Here is a 25,380-nt window from a genome sequence, read left to right as displayed (position 1 = left end):
CTCTTTAGCTGCTGAATGCACCACTATGTGGTGCTGCGACTGGAAACGGCACAATGAGAGTAAAGAGAGCAAATCAAAACTATCAAGTTTCAGATCATACAACCAAAGCATAAAGCTTAAAGACACTAAAACGCTCCATCATGCTGAGGGGAACTGCAGATTGAGGTGATGAATTTGTCACTATGCTTTCGGTCTCAAAATTCCCATCTTGTTTGACCTTATTTTATTATAAGATCAGTGCTGATTTAAACAAAAAGTGAAAAGTAAGGTGTATTTTATGCATGGATGGAATCCAATACAGAAGGAAAGGCTGAAAAAAAATATGAATCTTTGATTCATATTTATTTATAGTCCCTTATTATAATCATTGTGTAAGAGCATTAGACTAGAGGATGCAAAAACCCGTTGTTGAACAATGTGTGGAAACAGAACAAAACGTCCATACTGGTATTGTATTCGTCTAACCTTCCTTCTGTCAAGGTGGTTGCATTTGTTAGTCACACTAACAAGGTCACCCACCTCAGTACCACCTCTTGTGTCTTTGCCACACAGAAACAATTTCCTTCAAAGCCATTTAAAGAATAGAGCAGAGGTTGACACAGCAGGATGTTGTGCAGAATGTATTCCTGTCAGGGTGGGACCACATCGCTAAGCACAACAAGGTCGCTGACCTGCTGTTCTTTAGTCTGGTCACACCGACAGTGAGGCTCACTGCAGTCAGGGTTTTCTTCCCCCTCCGTGTGTTTCTGGCTGCTCAGTCACTCCCTCTGCTGTAGATCCAACAACAATCTGCATTCACAGCTGTCCTGCAGGATGAAACCAGAGTTTAAGAGCAAGTCTAGCATCCAGACAATTGACACTAACGTAACTTTTTTACCGTTTTACGATGTCTATTCAACACTTGATCCAGAGCAAAATGTGTTGCCAACTGCTGGTCACATTGATATGGAATTTAACTCCGATGTTCTTGGTCCCCAGGCGATGGTAACCTGCTGATCTCTAGCGCCACCATAAGACCAACATTTTCAATTGTGCATACGAAGATTTAACAAAATCTAATCAATGAAAAACTGGATAGAGTAAAATGTTGACATTTTGATTAGTTTTTTTAATGAACAGCTCTGCATAATTAATTGGGGGAACATGTTTACAAGTTCCATGTGCAATAAACATACATACTGTACTTAAATTATTGCCATATAATCAGCTTTGAAAGTTGTCAAACCCATAGAAATTCAGTGTACTGTACCACCACCCAGGGTATACTAATGCTGTTAACAGCCAATTTAACACAGCTGTACGTGTCTTGCCCCCCACACCCGTTGTTGTTATCACCTTGATCTCCAACACCCAGCCACGCCTCCACCCAGAGGAGCTATGGGACGAACAGGAAGTCTAATTCTAGACCACTTCCTGTATGACATTCCTGACCTGAGCTGCCTTCCTGCCAGACTCTCCCAGGCTCCGTATGTAGAGCAGATCTAGGGTTCCACCAGCCACACTTTTACATTCCTTTATATGTGCATATACAGTACACGCCTGTACAGGAGAAGAGTGGGCTGAGGGATGGAAAGTATTTAAACCTAATCTAACCTTCAATCTAATAGTCTGGGACACTTGTTCGAAATCTGCGCACTGATTTCAATACGTTTTCTATTAATTAAAAGTATCAACGGGATATTATCAAATGTTGAGGAGTCATAAATTACTTATTAGCCTTTGTACCAGCACTTGCATACAAACCCCTGGCTGATTGGTCAATAAAAAGTCCATAAATGTAAACTGTTATTGTAGCCATTTCAAATCCATTTATTTAATTGGTACCTTCGATTAAGTGCATAGAATGAGAGTTCATATGAATAACATTTATAACAAAGTGACAGACTAATAGGTAGAAATACATGGAAAAGAACAGGACATCAGACAGAACAGACTACATTCATTGTAGCAGCATCACTACAGTCCCCTCTCTTCTCTCACCAGTTCTCTCATCCACTGTATTACACGTATAATAGTATTTTTTTTTTTTTTTAGATATGTAAATGTGTTTTTTTTATGTATTGTAAATTGTAAAATTATGTAGTTAGGAATATAAGTTAACACTGCAGGTCACTGGGTAGGAAGTGAAACTCCCAAGATGCCAGTGCCAGTGACACGACATCAAATTTTACACACAGCCAAATACCTTCTGGTTCAGTGGAACAAAAGCCTGCTTCCACCTGACAAGGATTATTTTACCCAACAGAATCAGATGCCGTCTGTCGGTAGGAGTACGAAAGGCTCCCATTCCAACACTAGCATTCCTTCTATATTTTAATGATTCGTAGTTTTCCTGCCATTTCAAATACATTCTCATTCTACATTAGTTTAGTAGAGTTAAAGATTTCCATCTCCTTCAATATTTATTAGTGTCTATATCATCTATATAAATGCTTCCAGTTTAATTCTAAATACATGAGTAAGTTATCTCAAAAATATATATATGCTACAAGTTTCACCTTAGCTACGGAAAGTGACCAAATATTGCCAACAAAGGCTAAAGCAGCTGATTGCCACAGAAAAAGCCAAAATTAAACCTTTTTCCACAAAATCATGACAAAGAAATGGCAACAGTTACTGAGCAAATAAAAAAAAAGTGAAAACCAACAGTAAATGATTGGATTCAGATTAAAAGAAATAAACAATAGTATGAAAATCAAAAAGAGGTCTCCCAAAAAGAAAAATTAATGTGAGATGTATAACGTTTTGCCTGGTTGATTGTAAAGCAGAGCCTATAAATAAGACACTGATCTCCTGCAGCACTGAAATAAAGAATCTAAACCCTGATGTCAGTTCATCTACCTGCAAACATAAAAGCTGCTCCCACAGTGATTTCATGGATCCCAGGCAACAGAAACTATCTGAGATCACATCTGAGTAGATATGTTGGCTTAGTGATGTAGTTACAGTATGCTCTCCCTCAGGGTCCCACTGATGGACGTGTTTGACTGTTGACTCTCCGTTTGGGTTGCTGATGTTCGGTTCCATGTGTGAAAGTCCAAAAGAGCTTGACTGAGTTTCTCCATCCAGTCCAAGCTCTCCTGTTTGGTGTCAGCGGAAAACCTGAAGAACAACAAAACAACATCCATCAGCATCGTAAGAACTGTTAAAGAAGCCAGACTTGTCTGTTCTAGATGCTACGGAGTCTGTTGAAATAGAGTTAGAGTATTAAGGTGTCCTACTTTGGTAAACTTACAGTAAAATCGAGGACAACTACTGATGCTTTCTCTACTTTTTCCTCCCAATTAAGACCACACCCCGTCCCCCCAATATAACCAATGAAATGATATATATAATAAAAAAAAGTCTTTATAGTATATATACTTTTAAATTTCATTTCTAAGACAACTTAGCATCCACTGTCATTCATATAAGACTCGCTCAACTGTCAAAAGTAAAAGCATGTGTGACATATTAGTAGCCGCAGCGAAAAAGCAACATGCTTCATGCTTACTGTAAACAGAACTGTCAAATACATTTAAACCGGTTGTCATGATAAATGAAGAGTGGGGAAATCTTGATTTCACAGAGGGAAAGTAAGTTGATTATTATCCATGAACACAAAAAACACCATAATATTTTTTTATCCTGAGACCTGTTTTGAGGCTCTCATAAAACTAAAATAACTTTGTATTTACACTTCACTAACTAATTTGTGATGGCATTTCACTTTTATTTAACCTTACCTGGCCAAGGCTTCCTGGCTGGCGTCCTGCTGCCGTTTGATGTTGCTCACCAGCTCAAAGGTGAAAGGTCGAGCACACGCGTCCCTCTTCACAGGCCTCACACACTGACCGGGGGAGCTGGACAGAGAAATGCTGCCCTCTGCATCCTGGGAGGTTAAAACAGAAAACAGAATTAAAGCTATATAAAGTAACCTGGTGACTTAGTCTGCAAGTCTGTCTTTTAGTCCATCCATACCTTAGTTTCTTGGTCATTGGGGTGGTTCCAGTAGTACATGTTGCATCCAACCAGAACAAAATATCTGCGATGCCACACACCGTATCCACTGATCATCTCAAACATCGTCTGGAAACGGATCCAGAAAAACGTATTAATTTAATTCAAGTAAAAGCAGCGAAAATGCAGTTTGAAACATTTGTTTTAATACATCTAGGGGAAAAGGTCTAGAGCTGCAAAGATTAATCAATTAGTTGTCAATTATTAAATGAATCACCAACTATTCTGATAATCAATTTGAGTCATTTAATGAAAGAAAAAAAAAAGTGAATATGTTCTAGTTTCTTCACTCTGTGAAAGTAAACTGAATATCTTTGCATTGTGGACAAAACGAGAGATTTGAGGACGTCATCTTGGGCTTTGGGAAACATTGATCAACATGTTTCACCATCTTCTGACATTTTATATTCCAAACAACTTGACAGATTAATAGACTATGAAAATAATCGTTAGTTGCAGCCCTAAAAAGGTCTGTCCTACTTGTTTTGATTAGGAAAAAAACTGTTGTACTCAAAGTTTAGCAAAGACAGAAGCTACATTTCCAGTGAGTGTAAATTTGCCTCTTGGCTGTGTGTAGGTACTAAAGGTACTGACATGTTTAAGCTATAATGACAAAAATGAATTCTTCAATCCTGTTAACTTTGTGAAGATTAAGATTTAAAGTCAATATGACACTAAATTGCTTGTTAACTAGACAAGCAGAGACGTTCTGTAACCTGAGTTGACATCTCTCGGATATCTGCACACTACCTGAAGCTGAACCTTGGCAAGACTGAGCAGCTCTTCGTTTCAGGAAAGGCCTCTCCGGTCTGTGACCTCTTAAACACTATTGAATAATCTGTGGTCTCCCTTGACTCGGACTGCAAGGACCCTGGATGACTAGCTGTCTTTCTCTGCCAACATCCCTGCGCTAACTCGCTCCTGCAGATTCAATCTCCTCAACATCCAGAGGATACATGGCCTGGTCCAGGCTCTGGTCATCTCACACATAAACTTCTGCAACTGGCTCCTGGCTGATTCACTTGTATGTGCCATCGAACCTCTGGAGCTCATCACGAATGCAGCAGCCCAGCTGGGCTTAAACCTACTTAAGTTCTCCACACTACACCGGCTCTAGATGGCTGCTATAATCTGATTCAAGACACTGGTACTTGACTATTGTGAATGACTAAAGCCCATCCTACATCCGCTACGCTCTGCTACTACCGACAAAGGGGCCCAGCTACCTACCACTCTACAAATTCACAACGGTTTGCGGTCTTGGCTGCACCTTGGCCTATAAAATAAAAATATGATGTCTATACAATGAATAATATAATGCATAGGTCTTCAAATGTAGCACTTGAAGTAGATTGGCATATTTGATGAAGTTGATGTACTTGCATAATTCTTCAACTTCTTGAAGTTGTACCCACGTTTGAATGCACTTATTGTAAGTTGCTTTGGATAAAAGCATCAGCTAAACAAATCCAGAGAGTTGTTTTGAAAATAAGAAAAATCACATTACTGACCAGGAAGCCTTGGTGCTGTACATCAGAGTGGCCTTCACTGTCCAGTCGCAGGTAGATGTTGCCCTCTAGAGGTGAGAGAAAAGGCACCTGCAGTCCGGAGAGGGAGGGGACACACGGTTAAACTGGTTATGATGTGGAAGAAGACGTGGAGAAGCAAGAAACGGAAAAGCAATAGAGAAGCAAGAAGCAGAAAACAGTATGTTTTAAGAATTTCATTCCAACATGCTCTTCATCCATTTCTTTTAAAGAAATTACGAGATTTTATTTAGACCCGTTAGATGTACAGTCATTATAACAAATTGTTTTTTTTAAGATTATTTTTTAGGCCTTTAATGACAGGACAGCTGAAGAAGTGAAAAGGGATGACATGCAGCAAAGGGCCGCAGGTCGGAGTCGAATCCGGGCTCGCTGTGCCGAGGAGTAAAACTCTGTACATGGGTGCCCACTCTACCAACTGAGCTATCTGGGAGCCAAATATACAGTGTCATTATGAATAGGTTACACCATGGTGCATACTGACTTTTGGACTGAAATTCTTCTTGTACAACAGGTAAAATGACTGTAAACTAGGGTTGGGCATCGAGAACAGATTCCTAATCGGAATAGTTTCAAAAATTACGATTCCATCGGAATAGTTTCTTTATTGGAATCGTTTGGAGGATTTGGTTTCAAATCTGATCATAGGTTCCAAATTTAATATGCGCAAGTTTTGGTTTCCGTAGCAGCCAGGCACTTGTTGTGTTGCAGCCGTGCAGCACAGTAAGTGGAACTCTAGTGTGGCTTTATTTTGCATTGTAAAAGCTGTAAAACTGCAACCCACCTATGAATTAAAATAAAACTTTCCTCTTATTTGTGAAATAAGCATCTAACCTGTTTCAACTCCACCACTCAAAGAATCGGAATCGATAAGAACCGGAATCAAAAGGAAGAATCGGAATTGGAATCAGAATCGTTAAAATCCAAACGATGCCCATCCCTACTGTAAACTACTGATAATTGATTAAAAGTGTAGTTTCTATGCTTCCATTTCCCTCTAGGACATCATGTAATCTAAAATGAAATGATGCAGAGAAACAATGTACTGATTTTGAGATGAGATTGAAAAGATAGATTAGGGTTGTAATGCAAATACTATCAAGACTGAGGCAGTGGTTAATTTGTATGACTGGTACATATTGAAATCATGAGTCAGAGACTAGGTTAGTTTTTGCAGAGGGAACCGGTGAGAGGCAAAGGGCTGCCAGTGTCGTGGAAGAGTGAAACCTTTTCCTGAAATTCATCTCCCAGCAGCCTCCTGATTTTGCCTTCAAGTTTCATCTGAGTGGAGGAAGCAAGACAGAGAGAGGGGGAGGGAGGCAGACAAGAAAGGGCAGACAGTTACATCACCAATGAGCCCACCCATGTGTAGAAACTTGTAACAGAATAATGAAAGCACCAAAGGGGTGTGAAGTGGTGCCCGTAGCACTGCCCTTCTTCTCTGGTTGGGTTAAAAATGAAATGCACAGAGAGGTGCAAACCCTGGTGACAGTGGATGCGTTACATGGGCCATGCCTTTCCTTTTTGAATGCTATGATTCAACTAATAATTACCCTAAAATGTACATGTCTGTACTTGCAGAATAATGAAGTGTTATTTTTTTTACTTTTTACAAGCTATCCAAGTTGACATGGCTGGGACTCGTTTTGGATCACTGGAAGTTTGCAGTAGTTTCTATTGGTTTTAACTATTAAAAATACTCAACTGTCCAACAATCCTTTTAACAAAACTGCTATAAATGGTACATATTTCAGCAGCAGACAATCTTCTGGGCCAGAGTAAGACAGCCGTGTATCAACTTTTAATTCCTGAAGATAGCAAAAACAGTGTACACATCCCTTCTCAACAATATATTCTCAACACATATCCATAGGGACATACCTTATCCAGAGGGAACTTGCTGTGTCCCAGTGAGGCTAAGGTGATTTTATGAGAGCCCACCAGACAAAAGTTGCTGGAGCGACGAGTGTTGAGAGCAGGAAGAGCACCAGCTGAAGGACAAAGAAGCGCAGAATAGAAATTCATAAAAATTCTGTCAGCAATATGCATTACTATTATGGCCAGTGAGTTTATTTGGTAAAATAGAATTGCCTCCAAAAGTTTTCTAAACATTTACTAGCATTTATTCCAGAGTGAGTGTAGAGATAAGTAAAACAGGGAGAAAAAAAAAAATGCAGCCTCCTTGTACTATAACAAATACTGACCAAAATAAAACTCAACCTACTTGTTAGACTGTTACTGGATCTCTGTTGAAAACAAAAGAAAAGCTTTAGGTGAGAGGTGAAAAACGGCAACACACTATAATAAATGCAAATTAAATAAAAACTGGATACTCACTGTGATAGTGTTCAGAAGCTTTCTTGGTGTGACCTGAGTACATAAAGACAACATAAATTAATTACTGTCATTTATGAATAAACACCTGGCTCATTATTTGGCCTACCGACTTACCCGTGACTTGGTGGTGGTCCGGTCCACGCTGCAGTTACTACCTGAAGTGTGGGACTAGATGACACAAACACACATTCAAATCCACAAATGACATCAGCTCTAACAGTGCACTGCAATGCTCAATGCACCAAGCAACTTGTTAAGACAACTAGCATGATTGCAAACAATCCTCTTCAGCTACCTCACTTTTGCAATCAGCAAAGCATACATTTCTGTCACAACATGCCAGCTAACATAAGCAACAATAAGCTAACTACCATGATGCCAATACTTGCATACTCCCATGTTAGGGAACATATAGGTTACAATGGAGAGAAAAAATCTTCTGGAACGTGCAACCCCAAACCCTTCACGATTTGATAAATTTTATTCCAATTAGTATTTGAATGAATAGGTAATTAAGAACTGCACGTCAAAAGGTCAAATGTTTTGTCTCACCAGGCTGTAGACTTCCACATCAATCTCGAAGTGTGATCGAATGTCCTTCCTGAAATATCAAGGAGACAAAACTTTATTATATGCAATTTCTATATATTCCCACTGTAATGATCACATTGACACAGTCATAAGTATCTTTAAACCAAAAGGGCAAGTGAGCTTGCTTGTGAGCTTAAGATATTTCTGTCCGAGTCCAACACAGTTAAAATCATACTAATGACACATGTACGCTTGTTTGTGTGGAAAGCCCACATTTATTAAGCAACTGTAGGAAGGCATTCGGAAATGTCAACAGATGAGCTCGGCCCGTCGGGCTCAGTTCAGGTATCCATCCTCTAATGTCCACCACCGATTGAAATGGGTTTTATTACGAAAAAAACAACAACATATGCTTTCAATTCAGAAAAAGAAAATAAGATGTAAATACAGCAATTTTGTACCAGGAGCACTGCATTGGATTTATCAAAAGAAGTAACCACAAACCAGCTTACAGAGTGACAGAAGTAGGGAAGGAGATGGTGTCTCCATTCTGAGCATCAGCAGCCGTGGCCAGCGGGGTGGCGACAATGTTGCAGGGCCCGTAGCGGATCAGGACGAAGAAGTAGTGACTTGGCCGACCTAAATTGTTACATAAACAAGTCAATCCTTTTAAAGTCCTTTTAATGTCAACCACTACAATTGTGTTAAGCCCTGAATTTTAAAATAGGTTTTAATTGACATCACACAAATACATCATGATGTCAAAGGTATACTAAGCAGCAATTGCCGGTTGGGGTTTATAAACCGGCTACATCTATACTAATACGTTGCCTTGCCTCCACACTACTTTGTCGATTACGAGCCTCTAAAACTGAGAAATTTGGAAACGCTGCTTTGGTTTGAAAACTCAGGGGTAGCTTTGTAGTTTGGTCATGCAAACGGAGACCTTTGGAAACGATGATGCACGTCAGTCAGTTTTATCGGTTAGGTATACTTGCATACCTTTCAGTAATAGTTCCATCGCGTCATCGGTCCAAGCAAATTAAATCCCTGGTCTTAGAATGTTCTTTCTCCAAAGTATTTTCTTTATTATATATAAAATACAGGAAGAGGGCAGGTTCTTTGTAGATACAGTCACTGCCGCACACTTCAAGTGGGTCATATGTGATGATTTACACGTATTAACTTTGTAATATGCTGCTCAGTATGCCTTTAATATGAGTTAAAGGTGCTCTAAGTGATGGGATGCGTTTTTTAGGCTACAAGAAGGAGTTGGTTAAGTCATGAATAGGCATTGTGGAAGTAGCCTACGTGTTAACGCTGCTGCAGTGATGGCTCAACCAGCTCCTTCTTGAAGGTTATTGGCTGGAACACTTTTTGTTTGTCATGGTTCGTGGGGCAGGTTGGCGCAGTTAGTTTTTGTTGCCGTTTGTGGAGCCTGGGCTGTCTACAGAGACTGCGTTTTTTTACAGTGTGTTCAGGGGACAGGCAGCTAGCAGATAGTGAGGAGAGGTTTGCTGTATGTGACGAAAAATGTTGTAGCCTAAAAAACACGTCACATCACTTAGAGCACCTTTAAATTAAAACCAAAATTTTTAATTAAAAAAAACAAAAACAGTGGAAACGTTTCCTTGCTGTGCTACCTGTGCGGTTGTGTGAGGAGCAGACAAATTCCACCTTAAGAGGAAGCTGGATGTTTGTGATGCCGACAGTCCCTCTGCAGGCCTGCTGGGAAACATCCTCCCGGTCCTCTCCTGCTGCATCTCCCGAGTTCCTCTCCTCCCTCAGTCTGGCCATCTCTGCCAGAAGGGCAGAGCGTCTCTCACCTAAAACAGACAATACATCACAAAATAACCAACACAGAAAGATTCTAAAAATCGAGAAACTACTCTTATCAGTCCTTACAGAAAAACTGAGTTATTTTGTGATTGTTGCGGGCAAAAATCCTTGATTATGCGCCACGTTTTTTCTTAAAAACCGCAATGGAATATGCGGGATATTTATGCAATTTTATACGATGATATTGCGGGAAATGGCAAAAACTGCAGTTTGATGATAAAAGAGAAGAAAAAGTGATTCCCCCAACACCCTGCTTTTTTTAAACTTAATTTCCAAAAATAGTTTACAGATATTCAGTCATTGCAATGAGTAAACAAATAAGATACAAAAATATATACAAATAATATAATATTAAAGAAAAATAAAAGTAATAGTCTAAACAGAGGGAAATAAAAGATACAAAAGAGACAGACTTTTAAAAATCGTTAATATAGACAGCAGGAGCACTTAAACAAAGAAATGTGAGTAGACATCAGATATTAAGATAGCTTTCTTATTGGATACCAACTTAAGAGACTCAAAGTACAACATGTCAAATTCAACCTCCAACACCTGCTTTTAGAGGATGTTCACATCGCGTAATTACGTCACTTCATAACGTTCCCATGGCAACAGGGGAAAATGGCTGCTCTTGTGTGAAGTAAACGCAACATTTTTCAACTTTCTGATAAGATATATGTGACTCTTTTGCAACGAAAATGCGGTGATTATGAAATCATGCACGCACCGCATATTTTGCACGGAAATCGGCAATTTATGCAGCAAAAGTGCGGCATATTTGAAAAAAATGCGGCCTCCGCATGAATATGCGGACTTTGGCTGATTATGCATTGAATTATGCAATCGCATAATTGCGTTTTTCTAGAGGGACTGTCTTATGCTTTGAATACAATTATTCCGGCTTTGGAAAAGAGGTGTTATTTATATTAAGAAAACAGAAATTATGCATAATGTATTTGTTATAGTATTTATATTTTATATAAATATATTTATATATATTTGTTAATATGTATCCGTTCATACTATTGGATCAACTATATGTACAAAATATTTGAAAAAGGCAACCTTTTCTATAAAAAAAATTAAATAGTGGCTTTCCATCTATGGTAGGCAAAGATCTGACCATTAAACCAAAAATCTTGTTGTACATACAGGAGACCAACAGCAGCTTCTCAGCTTCAGCCTCCTCCAGCGAGCCGCGTCCATGCTCCTCATCAGTACAGCAGCTCAGAGCCTGCAGGGTCTGGCTGATCACAGACTGCAGCTTCCCTGCTTCTTCATTCAGAGCCTGGGCAAACACAGGGCAATATGCAAGGTTGTGGTTGCAGTGTAGTTTACATTTAAAACAGACTGGATTAATAGCATGTAGTCTCGTATTGCCAGACCTTCCTCCACAGCGCTGCGGAGGAGGCTCTGGCTAGTCCACACAGCATTCCGGGATGGGATAAGAACGTGCTCTGGTTTAATTGCATTTCTTTAAACCAATCACAGTCGTCTTGGGCATCGTTAAGGCTAGACACAATGGCGGTGCCTCTGTAAAATAGACTCGGGAAGGAACTTGTTTTGGTGGAACGTGTGTACGTTCAAAAGTAGTTTTAGTCGTGCAACAGAAAACTCAGATTGGACAGATAGTCTAGCTAGCTGTCTGGATTTACCCTGCAGAGATCTGAGGAGCAGTTAACCATAGTCCTCACAAATCCACCAGAGGTTAGAACGCCAACACAAAGAAAGAGGAAGGGGACGGACATCTGGCCAAAAATTAGGGACATCGGGAACCTGAACAATCCCGGAAGTGAAACGTCGTAGACGTAGACTAAATAGCATGTAATAAAAGTATATGCAGTACACAGTTAGATCTCATCCTGAATACTGATTGACCTACTATGAAATTTGTTTATTAACAACAGTAAATAGGTTGGTTTTGTTGTAAACAGTGCTACACACCGCGATTTTCTCCTTGGTGTTGACAAAGGGTTGAGGTTGGGACTTCTCAGGAGCTTGTCTCTGAACCCTAGGAGTGACATTCTGAATGGTGGGCAGCTTTTTCTGTCTTTGTGTGCGGTAGGCATCAATACTGTAAATCACAGAACAAACCAAAATCTAATTACAGACGTGTGAGAGTACCAATCAACTATACAGTCAAATTAAGGATGTTAACAATATACCCACACATTGAGGATTATTACTGACTCTACACATTTTATATTTAAAAGATAACCTTAAGAAACACTAATTTGTCATATGAAGATAATGACGGTATGACACGTTCATAGAATTGCGTGATTGAAATACGATGCAGCCTTTAAAGAACAGAAAAACATTGAAACATTATCATATCCTATCTAGTCTCATACAATGATGTACAATCATAGTTTTATTAAGGCTTATGGTCCAACATTTAATTTGTATCTTTTAAAAGCACCTGATATCACTCTTTTGGGATGTTATGATATACATTTACTGGTTATCTAACTATAAAGCAAGGAATCTCTGTGTGTTTGTCCTCCACATATCTCGAGAACCGTTCATCAGATCTACTTTTCTTTCTGCTTGGAACCCAATGATGTGCCGTGTTGAATTTGGTGGTTTTTAATACATTTTGGGAAAAGAAAGAAGAAGAAAAAAAACATAAGCGCCTAGGGCTGGGCGATATATCGATATAAACAAATATATCGATATATTTTTAAATGAGATATGGAATTAGACCATATCGCATATATCGATATAGTTCAAATGTGATCCTTGCTCCCATAGATATGTCGCCGTGAGGTTCTAAACATACGTCAAAACCCGCCGCCATCTTGGAACAGGGGTCCGAAGCATTCAGATCAACGCTAAAGATGCCGGACTTTTGTACTGCTTAATTATGTTCGATAGAGGAAATGAAAAGAACAAACCGCAATGGATAACATTTAACAGGTGACAATGTGTTTTATGATTATATATGCCGCCTTCGACCAGCAATCTGAGCTCCGGCGGCAGCGGGAGGCGGAGAGCCCCGTGGCCGGCCGCAGCGTCTCTTCCCCCGGGCAAAAACACAGCTTCGCCTCGCTGCTGCGCCGGTCCCCGCTGATCCAGATCGGACCAGCCAAAGACAGAGTGGTGATCGGTAGGATCTTACACGTAGTCCAGGACGAACTGTATGTCGATATCGGCGGAAAGTTCCACTAAGTTTGCCGGCGGCAGGCGGACGGAGAGAGGCTACAGCGGGGCAGCGACCGTCTGCGGCTGCAGGATCTGGAGCTCAGTGCCCGTTAAAATTACATGTAACGCATAAATACATACAGAAATAAATAGTGGAGGAATGAGCCTGGACATTTCAGTCTGTTTAAACTTCACCTTGAAGCAGAAACTCTTAGTTCAGAAGGGTGAAGTTTCCGTTTGAACTCAGATCTGTGAACCGATCATAATAAATATTCTTTGTATTAACACATTAATTAGTTTCTTTGTTTTGTAGTCGATAGTTCATCTTTTAGTTTACTTAAGTGGAAGCAGTATCAAGTGGAAGAATGGGACTATAACCTAGGCTTACAGGCATGAGGCATTACATTTTGAACAAAGTAGATTATATTAATATCAAAAGCTTAATTGACCTTTGGAACGAATCACAAATAGCCTATGGAGCTTTGATTTCAAAAAAGTTACTCCTGTTATACAGTATTTAGGTTTACATTTTATTGTTATTTGAACAGCTGAGCATTTAATCATGAACCAGGTGAAGAAACCGGTTTATTATTTATTTGATTTTGCAACTGTTTCTATGAAACTACTTGTGACATGTCATATTTGATTTGGGCTTTGACTGAACATTTGCTCTCACTTCGCGGAAAAAAATATCGGGATATATATCGTATATCGATATTCAGCCAAAATATATCGGGATATGACTTTTGGTCCATATCGCCCAGCCCTATAAGCGCCTGCTCTTTGCTACAGAGCTGGTCGTGGAAAGCCACACACACACACACACACACACACACACACACACACACACACACACACACACACACACACACACACAACACACACACAGTTTATGATGTTATCACCTGTATAGTGGAGCAGATTCAGCAAGAGGGGTGGTGGTCTCTTCTGGAGTCAAGAGCAGAGAGGGAGGATTGGACTCCTGGCTCGCTGCCAGTCGCTGTTGGTGGAATACGGATGATTAAATATCTTTACAGGTTCTGAATTTATCAGAAAGCTCCCCTAAAAGGAACTAATTTATAGACAACTCAGGTATAAATGTAACTTACCAGAGGGGTGACCACAGCCTCCACAGACCTGCTGAGAGGAGAGAGGATGCCGCTGGGAGGAAAAGTCAGCAGCTCATCTCTGTTGCTTTCAAGCTTATTGCTCTCATCACACTCTTCCGCTTTAGACTCCACCTCTTCTTCACTTTTCTCCTTCTCAGACTCTGTGTCCAGCTTATCTTTGTCTCCAGAGAAAACGCCAATGCCACTGTCGTGGTCCTCGGTGTCTTCATCCCCCCTCTCCTCCAACCTTCCAGCATATTCCAGCACCTCCTCGAACATCTGGTCAATCATTTCAGCGGTGTTGGTCTCATCATGAGAGCTCAGTTCAGTATCTGTTGAAAAATACATTCAATAACAGATGAAAGCATTTTCTAAAACAAATAAGGACTTAAATTTCAACAATAGGTAGATGGCTGCTGAGGCCCCAGACAACTAAGTGTTATAATGAAGAAAACCAACAGACGGGCACTATACCTCTTGTTTCAGGTTCATGCCCAGTCCCATTTAGTGCACCTGTGCAATACCAACTTTGCTTGTGGCCCCATATTAGTCTCTCTACTTATTACTTGTGTCAAGATAAACACACTTAAGATGAAAAATTATAGATTATACACATTATTTCTGTTTATGTTCAAGTAAAAAAGAAAGCCATACAAACTTCTACTAACACCATGTGTGCATATTTGCTTGTGTGCAGTGTGACGAAGCATGTTCAAACCTCTAGTCACCCTGTGATTTTGAAAACATGCTGGTCTTAATGAGTTTACCAGTGATTTTTGTCCTACCAACAAACTATTTCACCCATGTACGCCACTTCTCCTAAGGGGTCTTCAGGAGCTCACACCTACACCTTCTTACTGATCTCACCTGACATACTTGTCTCTGCCCTGGACTCCATGGAGGTACTGGCCTCAGACAGGGTTGAGTCATTGATTAGCTCAGGCTCCAGGATAAAAGTGACTTTCTTTGAGCTTTCTCCTCCCTCTGTTGCCTTTTGCCTCATATCCTTCCTACGAGTACATTCTCTTGTGTCTTTCTGGTTTAGTTTCATTGCAGAAAATCCTTTACATGACTCTGTGTTCCCTTGGTCTCGGTTTAAATTAGATTGGTGTTTCACAGAGGCATCTAAACAGCTTTCTGACTCATCCTCGTCAGGTCTAGGTTTCTTATCTTCTTGCATTTCAGAGGAGCCAGCAATCCCACCAGAGATATCGCCCAATTCACATTCACCATCCAGGATGTCCGACGGTTCACTATGATCTGAAACACTGACTCTCGTCTCCTTTTCCACTCTTGATGATTCCAACTCCCTTTCCTCCTCTTTAACAGACACGTTTTCCTCCTTGCACACCTTGTCTTGAGGATATCTCCACGACCTTGACTCCTCATCTGTTGAAGGCTCAATTCCCTCTTCACTGAATGTAGAACCATCAATTTCTTCACATGAAAACACCTCAAACTTGTCCTGTTCAGCTACTATGGAATCCTCAACTGTTTCTGTGTTCATGTTTGACTCCTCTGCATGAGTTGATTCTAGCAAGCTTTGCTCATCACCTGTAGGCAACTCTGACATGTTCTGGTCCTCACCAAAAGGTGCTTTGGAGAAACTCTGATCCTCGCTAAAAGACAACTTCAATACAGTCTGGGTGTGTGGTCGTTGGGTCCCTAGCTGCTCCTCTTCATTTGCAACTGAAGCCTTGTACTCTTTCTCCCCCCTGATGTCATCACCTCGATAAGCATTTTGCTCCTTGCATTTCATGTGCTGCTGCCCCTCATTAGAGGTTGTAATCTCTACAGATGCTTCAGTGTCACTGGGGGCCCTTTCACCTGTTGAAGAAGTAGTCTCACATCTTAATACTAGGCTACCGAAGTTTCATGCATATGCTTTAAAGCAGGTACTAAGAATTTATATCTACTCATTTATATAAAAGGTGTCAAAAGCTCTTTAAAAACTTTAGTGTAAGATACTGATTGTGTTGTGAAAAACACAACACAAATTAACAAAAACATAACCGAGAATGCAAGGACTGAATTATAGAAAGGTGTGCCAACTCGCTTTGTACTTGCTGCTATTCACGTACTCCCACTCGCAGGGAAACAGTTAAAAATATGAGTGCACAAATCACACTTTTTCTAAACTGATATTAATTGTGGCAGTTAAACCTAGGGTATGGGCCAATTAATAATAATAATCTTTCATCTTTTTCATTTTAAAATGAAAGTCAGTATATCTTACCGTGGGACTGTTTGGGATCATTACTTTAAAAGTAACATCAGAATGCAACTACACATCACTTCTTAAGTGTAGATGACCACAACAGCAGTTTTTTAGAGTTGTACAAACTTTACATTATATTGTTCAAGCTGCTAGAAAGAGGTTTATAAAATTGTGGTACTTCCATTTTAGCCACCATTTAATGTGGATCAGTTGCATCAATGTTTGGGAGGGATATTACTATTTTAACAGTAGGCACTAGGCAGCAGATCAGTTAAGGACATTCCTACTTCTATTGCTACAGTCTGACGGCTGAAGTCCTGGTGTGTATTGACCTAATTCTCTAAACTATAGAAACAAAATGTGTTGATGAGGACAGTATGAGGGAAAGCCACTTTGGTGTCAAAAGTCTTACCTTTTCCATCTGAGGATTGCTTCTCTGCACGTGATGCGGGAGCTTCAATGAAGCTGCCATCTTTCATCTCAGCATCACCATCCATCTGCTGGAAGCAACAATATCTTTATTTGATGTTTATTATCGTAACGTAATAAAAGTGAATGCAATACTGCATCTTGCAGTTATTATCGTGATTTAAGTCATGTGCCCAACAACCAGAGAAATGGTGTAAAAATAAAGAGGCCAGAAACCTATAGCACATATGCAAATAAAACAATGTATTCAAACGCAAAACTAAATTGCAAACCCTGAGTGCCAACAACCAAAATAAATAAATAAATAAAACAGCCATTGTAACAGTGGAGTAGAGCAATTAATGACAAGGTGGAGTTAAGCTGAATAGTCAAAATACATGTTTACAAACCCTCCAAGGTGACTATGTAATACATAGTTAACCCTGTTCATTACAGGGGTGATATCATTTCAATAAAATACATGAAACAGTTAATTTGTGATGTTTATCTTAAATGAGACAGTTAAGGTTCTCTACTGTTCATGACGTGTCAGGGAAAAGATAATCCTTTGTCTGAACAGTCAATTTCCCCAAAACCACACCAGACTTAAATACGTGCACTATTTAAGAAGTGAACTTCCTTCCTCTAAAAAAATAAACCTCTGAAGCCACGTAAATGGGTAGCTCTGCCAACAAAAGTAGTATACTTCTGTATATTGATATTTGCCTTGTTCGGTTATCCAATTGAATGTTTATCACTGCCCAAATCAATACTACCCATTCTGGTGGCTCCATGTATTGGCCATATGTCGAAGCACAAAAGTGACCACAAAGAGGGGTTATTTGGTCACAGACTCACATCCCAGGGCTGCATAGGAGGCCAAACTCTCCCTCTAGATCTAGGAACCCAGGTGGAGTTAGTTGAGGGGCCAGGAGGGGTCCATCTCTGATAATGTTTACACAAACTGGTGTGTAAGAAAATCCAACAAACTTGGGAAATTGCTCACTAAACAAAACATTACATCCATACACAAAAAAAAACCAATTTAAAACAGGAGCTTTCTTTGATATGTTACTGTACTAAACATACTGTATGCTAGCCAAAGAGGACATCCTATTTGTGAATGTAATAACCATCATGTGTCACTAAAGAAATACTTGGTTGAGTTTAATCCAGCTCTTTGTCATCTTTTTGTGTTTAGTTGAACGCCACAGAGGGAAGCCAAAGACAGTTCTAAACACTGAAAGGGTAAAACAAAATATCTCTAATGGAAATCCAAGAATGAAACTGCCTGGTATTTGAAGAATATAGCCACTTCTCACATCAGAGAAATGCTGAAAACAGTCAATAATTGAGTGAGTTTGTTCTCGTCTATCTATATTTCTGAGCCAAATCAACCACATCTACTTCAATATCAGGCAAAATATCATGATCACAAACCCACCTGAGACAACGAGGGATCAGAGCTGCTCCTTTTCAGCCAGGCATTCTCACTGATTGGATGGATATGCAACTGGCTCAACTCCTGTTCCCGTTCCTGATCAGTTAAACCATGTCACGTGTCAGACATAAACTCTAGAGGTACTCCCAAGAATTACATTATTTGAATATGAACAGCACAATTACAAATCAATTCAGTGATTTTGAAGTTCATATAATTAAGGGTAATGCACGTGCTGGTAGCTTTAGTTTAGAAATATTTTAACATTTAAAGATTCACAGAAATAATGTATTAAAAATAAATTATGTTTGTAAATGATTTATATCAGCAGGCTCTTTAGTTCATTTGCCCATCTAAGTAGATTAACATGAAGAGCTAGAATGGTGTTGATTTATGTAATTTAGGTAATGCTAATAAGTTTCAGTGAAAAAAGCCCCTGAACCAACCTGGCGCATGCGAGAAGCTTGCTTGGAGCTAGGTGCTGGGGTGCCGTGGAGTTTCTGCTGAATGGCAGACACAAAGTTGGAGCGGGTCCGCGGCGAGGGGTCAGCAGAGCTCGGTGTGGGGGCTGGGCAAGCCTGGAAGACTGGCACTTTGAAACGCTCCAGTCGATGATTAAACTCTCCCTCCCCTGGAGAAAAAACAATTATAGCAATTCACTTTCTAACATAAATAGAAAAAAGTCAAGTTTAAATATAAAAATTGGTAGCAATATCCCAAACAAAAAGTAAAATTGAGTGTTTTGCAGATACCAAATTCCAATCTGGTATCTATTTTTTCCTATATATAATACAGCAGTATGGCTTGTGTACTTCAAGTTAAGTGGATTTAAGTTAGTAAAGCTAGTCCAGTGTAGGTAATTGTAATTAACACACACACACACACACACACACACACACACACACACACACACACACACACACACACACACACACACACACACACACTTTTGCTTCCCGATACCGATTCTGATACCTGAACTTGCGTATCGGCCGATACCGAGTACCGATCCCAGTGTGTCATATATGTTATTATGTTTTAACAACTGTATACTACTATCCCTATATGGATGTGATATTATTTCGATCTTTGTCGGTCTGGCTCAAGTTAAACTCTTTGTGAAACACGAACAAACACAAACAACGAATGCCACAGAACTTAATAAAATAAAAGATTATTTTTACGCAGTTTGACAGTCAGTTATAACGGAAAAAGAACATAAATAAACTACTTTAACGTAGATTTTCTTTCTATTAGGTGGTATCGGATCGGTGCATAAACTCCAGTACTTCCCGATACCAGGGTTTTAGGCAGTATCGGAACGTCTCTAATATACACATGGGATTTGAGAGGGCTGCACAACCTGTTCTCGGTTATTGGCTTGGGGTAACACACCCATGCTTGTTTGTTGACATCCTGTAAATATGTAGTCCTTTGGCTCTAACAACGCATTAGTGCTGGCAGTAGTGTGAGCTGCACATGTGATGGGAGAATGCACTGTGCTTGCAGATGGCTGTGAATTCCTATTTAATGGGATGCTGGCACTAGTTGTTTTTATTAAGGACTTAGCAAGTCTCATAACCTGACATCAGACCTGGTCCCCTGGCCACTGTCAGGTCTGATCTGAAGGCAAGAAACTGTTTTAGTCTATGTCTTTGATAATTTGTTGACTTCAATGTTTTTTACCTGGGTTTGTGGAAGACTCAGGTGTGCATATTTAGCAGAAGGTTTTAGGGTTCATCCCTCAAGAAAATGTGATGTTTTTCACTTAAAAAAAAAAATCAATTTGACATGTTTTGAACCGTTACTATCACCATATCTATGTCTAGAATGTTGGAAAAGTTAGAGCAGATAATAAATCAATAGAAATCAAAAAGATTAAACTCACAAAAAAGATTAACTGAAATCATTACATCTGAGAAAAGTCTTTTAGTTAGTGTGATCCTTTTTCCGCATTTCACATTCATTTAGATAGATAGATAGATACTTTATTCATCTCGAGGGAAATTTTAGAAATGTAGCTTAGGTGCTGCCCAAAACGGCTCGGGTGCTGCACCGAACACTTATAATGGCAGGGAAAACCCTGATATTATTGTTTCAATGTCTGTAAAAGAATAGACAACAGAAAACAGGAAGTAACTGTATTCAACAGTGACAAGTCTGATGTTCATTCAAGGTTTTGGAATGTGTGCGTTAATTTGCATCTTCACCAAGGCAATGCTTCCTGAAGCCCTTTTCGAGGATGGCCGATGGGCTGCCAGCCCCAGGGTCCGACAGGCACCGCTGGGCCAGAGGAGCTCCCCCTAAAACGACAATCATTTGTTGTTACAAACTATAGTATTTGTCTAACACACTGTCAAACCAGCTCCACACTTGGACGATAGCTCTTATCTTGCATGCAGATAATACTGCTTGACTGTTGACCCTGCAATGACATGTCACCATATTGAGCAGTACAATAAACACAGTAAAAATACACTGCAATACTCTCATATGTACAGAATGGCTCACTTATGCACTAGGTTTCCTGTTTGTTAGGTCCACCTTAGCTAAAACACAGGAAGTCTAATAAAACAGCCCTGTCAAAATACCCACCTAACTACCTTCCTAGAGGCTTTGTTGAATCTATTTTAAAGAGGGGTCGTTGCAACTGTAAGGTAATTTTTGGGGGTGTAGTTTGCGAAGAGTAGTTTACCCTCATTGATAAAAAGTTGCAAATATTAGCATGCCAGCTTCAGCAGAAAATGTAGGATTACCCTCTCGTCTCTGGGTGAGTTGCTGGACTCGGGACCGGACTGAAGGAACCATCGGTGTGTCTGGCTTTGTCTCTACCTCAGCTCGGTGTACAGAGGAGGATGGTTTAGGACTGAGATTCTCCTGACCAGCTGCCTCCAGACGTCGCCGCTTCTGGCCATCATTCACCTCTGAGACACCAGATAGAAAGGGCAAAAGTCACAAATGTACATAACTGCAAAGACTGCTGTGAATGTGATACAGATAGTATACCTATAAACTTTACATTCTTGGTAATAAAAACAAACCTGATTGTGAGAAGGCATTGTCTTCAGAATCTGACAGAGGTGCTCTCTGTCTTTTCAAGTTGACGTTGCCAACATTTTCTTCGCCAGCTTCCATACTGAGCTGCAAACAGAGACATTACAGACTGGATTATGTATTTTAAGATGTCAGCTCTTATTGAAAATAAACATTTAAGCACAACAGCATTAATTTAGAACAAAAAGAGTCAAGCCATGGCAGTTTATTTAGTAGTTATTCCTAACTAGTCTAAACACACCTGCTTACTGAAATTCCCCCCTGAGTTATAAACCAGATAAAAAGATTTCATAGCAGTAATTGAATTTAACCAAGCCATAAAAAATATTGGTTAAAATGTGTAAAAATAGTTTTCAGATGAGTTACACGGGAAAGAGGAAAAACTAATGTTAAATAAATTAAAAAAAAGCTTCAGTCATTTATTATCCAACATAAAATGAAACGTGACAACGCCCAGTTTCAGCTCATTTTCAAAATTAAACACATCAATTGCAAGTTGTGCTAGCTAGTCAGCTAACGTTAAACAAAGTTACATTATCTTGTTAACACTGCCTACAGCACAATAACCCCTGTGTTCAATTCATTTCATTAGCTAGCTAACGTTACTTTTCTACCTCCGAGACCTTTGAGTCAACTCTGGCAAGCTCATTTCAAGCTGGACAGCGTACCGTTAGCCTAACAAGCTAACTTTAGCAGGAATAAATGGCCTCGCGTTTTCACAGAGTTAGCAGAGCAACGTAACTTACACGCTGAGCAAGTCGTTTGTTGTCTTACCTGAAAAGAAGTCTGTATTAAACTACAATCTGTACAAAATGGAACTCAACGCTAACTAACAGAAAATAAGAAACAACCTTATTGCTCTCTCCTCATCTAACTTTGAATTTCAGCGGGTCTTCTGACGTCAGCGGTGTCCATACAACCGTACTACGGTGGCCCTGAAGTGCCGTAAGTACTCTTGAAGAGCGCGGACAAAATAAGTGAGGCCGTTTTACCGTGTTGAAGAGAGTAAACACGCAAAACAAGTTTCCACTACATCGTCAATTAATCAATTCAATCAATGTATTTATTTGTTACGCGATATTATAAAAAATTTAATTTCAGTTCTTTAAATTTAAGCAGCAAAACTACCAACGTGTGAGGTGTGGGGTATGACCACATAGGGTGACCGTGTGACCTTTTTTATATAGTCTATGGGTGTGTCACTATAAGATGGTATAGGCTACATTGAATGAAGAAGTCTGTTTATTGAATGGTAATTACACTATTTGTGTTATGTGTCAAAACTATAGATCAGAAACACAGTGAATAAGCAGTTAAAAATTAACTTTATAGTGCAATAGTCTACTGTTTACAACTCTCCCTTGACATTTAATGGATGGAAGCTGCTTGTGATGACAAATCATATTATTATGTAGAAAAGCGTGCCTGTATAGTTAATAGAATTGATGCCCCTACTCCCTGGGGTTTAGGATGCCTGTAATGTAACTTTTATTCACACATACACTCTTGTTACTGCCTTGGATTACATTGGCAACAGGGAGTGGCACAAAAATCCTTTTTCCCAGCAACTTGTTGTAGAAGTAACTATTTACACCTTTGTGTGGGTATAGGTAGGTCTACACTTTCATATTTGAATGTAAAATGGTACCTAAGTGACATTTCCTAGAATATTTAGTCAGTTTAGTTTTTGTTTTATACTTTAGTATGTTCTGACATATCAGTTGTTTCACTCAAACACATTCAACAAATGCTTCTCAAATGTATCTTTGAATAGGAACTGTTTTTTGTTATATATAAAAAAGTTCAGTGCATTACTTTGGCAGCCCATTGACAGAGGCCTATGCAAATCAGATATGCTGATGATTGTGAGGGAATTGATGGGGTTGCAAATGCATGCACAGAAGTGACCTTAATAGGTCACAAATGCATTGCTAAACCTGTGTGTGTGTGTGTGTGGTGTGTTTACACGTCTAAAAACAGTTGCCATAAGATCATGTGAACATTCCTTCGGTCAGTACCACACTGATTTACATAAAGGAAGGAACTGACTCATGATTAACTGGTAATGTAGTTTACTGTAGAGGGGGCAGAAGTCAATATAATTTAGTGGTTGGTATTTTGCGTTTGTATTTATAATCCCATCGCCCTCTGATTACATTCTTCTTTTATCACTTCTTTCATCACCATAAACTTAGAATTTTTATGCCAACAGAAATAAGTAGATAGTTATGTAATTTAGGCTCTAGATATCAGCTTTTGAAACTTTAAACCTCACTGTCTAGTTCTAATTAACTAAACTAAGGTAGAAAATAATGAAATCTGTTAAAAGTGAGGACTGTGGGTAATGCAAACTAATGAAAGTTTCGAGGAGTGATTATCTCTCTGCTATGTTATCAAGGTTGATGTTTTTATATTATGTATGGATATGTGCAATATAGTTTCTTTTAAGCAGCACTGGGAGGGGCACTCGCAATTTTGTTGTATTCGTTTTAATATAATGACAGTAAAGGCTTCTTATCTTATCTTATCTTAATGCAGCAGAAATCTCAGAAGAACATATTACTAAACCTGTGTAAATTAAAACCCAAACTTTCTGCATGGCTTGATTCCACTAATGGTACAAAGAAAAAAATCAGAACATGGAGATTCACTCGTATCTATTACATATATACCAGTATGGTCAGTCTTCACAAATAACTACTTGTTATTTGAAAATCCACCTTTGGCAGTTAAGTTTCTCTGATGCCGTTTTCCTTCCTTTCCAACCGGAATAACCTGTTATGTGGAGCCAGGGCAAAACTATGCTGCTGGGCCAGAAGACAACACTCCTCCTTCTCTCTGTGCGATGTGTGCACTTTATATGCTTTCTTTTTCTAGAACACCTGGCACCTAGATTTTCTGTGGGATCATTTGCTTAAATGCATTACTGAGCATGCAAAATGTAAGCACTGTCAGCACAAAACTGAGATAATGAAGGTCTTAAAACTTCTTTGATAGGGCCTCAGGGTCATCAAGTAATAAATCAGGATTCACATTAAAGTCCTTGTCATGTCAGTTGATGTTTGGTTTTAATGATGCATATTCCTAAATACATTTCACCAATTGGCATACAGTTAGTCTGGGTCAACGGACGTACATTGCTGGATAAAGCCTGATTCGCCGGATGTCCGTCCCCTCTCGCTATCTCCGCTATCAGGGATTTGCGCCGCCCAGGACTGTTGTGATTGGTTTAAAGACATACAAACAAGCCAAAGCGTTTCCCTACCATATCCCACAGTAGATGAGCGGTGTAGCGGTGTCACCATACTCCAGCGCTGACACCAACACATTCTCACTCCTGTCGCGTCAAAAAGCAACGCTTGGTCATGTGCCTTTGGCGTTTGCTACTGACGCAAAAAGTCTCCTGAGAGCTACTGACCAAGTGTCAGTAGTTAACGAGTTGGGATTGAGAACTGGCTGCTGACACAGCTGTGGTCTGGTAATGCTTAGTCTCGCTATGCCAGACCATCCAAACGCTGCAAGGGTCTGGCTAGTCCACACAGCATTCTAGGATGGGAGAACAACGTGCTCTGGCTTATTGGCATTTCTTTAAACCAATCACAATCATCTTGGGCGGCGCTAAACTCCGCACTGAGCCGTTGTAAAATAGTTGTGTAACAGAAAACTCCGATTGGACAGATAGTCTAGCTAGCTGTCTGGATTTACCCTGCAGAGATCTGAGGAGCAGTTAACCATAGTCCTCACAAATCCACC

At 39.7% G+C, this 25,380-nt stretch overlaps 1 protein-coding gene across 13 annotated transcripts; it reads right to left on the bottom strand.

Moving 5' to 3' along the window:
- Positions 1-1,793: 1,793 nt before the first annotated feature.
- On the bottom strand, positions 1,794-25,336 carry si:dkey-30c15.10 (uncharacterized protein LOC559353 homolog). Of its 13 annotated transcripts, none has more exons than XM_039809975.1 (25): positions 24,893-25,336; positions 21,615-21,714; positions 21,330-21,497; positions 20,784-20,876; positions 19,020-19,204; positions 18,577-18,669; positions 17,991-18,077; positions 17,137-17,224; positions 15,374-16,333; positions 14,507-14,838; positions 14,303-14,397; positions 12,198-12,327; positions 11,406-11,541; positions 10,058-10,240; positions 8,927-9,053; positions 8,436-8,484; positions 7,998-8,051; positions 7,884-7,916; positions 7,771-7,792; positions 7,428-7,537; positions 6,774-6,827; positions 5,511-5,597; positions 3,961-4,068; positions 3,726-3,871; positions 1,794-3,102 (listed from the first exon to the last, which is right to left on the bottom strand). In XM_039809975.1, the coding sequence occupies exons 1-25, from the start codon at positions 24,893-24,895 to the stop codon at positions 2,943-2,945; spliced, it is 3,603 nt and encodes a 1,200-aa protein (XP_039665909.1). In that variant the 5' UTR covers positions 24,896-25,336; the 3' UTR covers positions 1,794-2,942. The 13 variants fall into 13 exon arrangements, with proteins under 13 accessions (XP_039665909.1, XP_039665910.1, XP_039665913.1 ...); XM_039809976.1 differs by having other exon boundaries at positions 17,137-17,221; XM_039809979.1 differs by lacking the exon at positions 24,893-25,336 and adding an exon at positions 22,479-22,573.
- Positions 25,337-25,380: the final 44 nt, after the last annotated feature.

This window comes from Perca fluviatilis, chromosome 8, assembly GCF_010015445.1.
Source record: "Perca fluviatilis chromosome 8, GENO_Pfluv_1.0, whole genome shotgun sequence".
In the NCBI taxonomy this organism is placed as follows: Eukaryota; Metazoa; Chordata; class Actinopteri; order Perciformes; family Percidae; genus Perca; species Perca fluviatilis.
This window is presented reverse-complemented; position numbering and strand designations above follow the sequence as displayed.

Excerpts from the sequence above, each read along its gene's own strand:
- si:dkey-30c15.10 (XM_039809975.1), bottom strand. Across the intron at positions 18,670-19,019 it reads AAGCTTCTCGCATGCGCCAG|GAACGGGAACAGGAGTTGAG; the intron begins GTTGGTTCAGGG and ends TTAACTGATCAG. Across the intron at positions 7,793-7,883 it reads AGCTTCTGAACACTATCACA|AGATCCAGTAACAGTCTAAC; the intron begins GTGAGTATCCAG and ends TGTTTTCAACAG.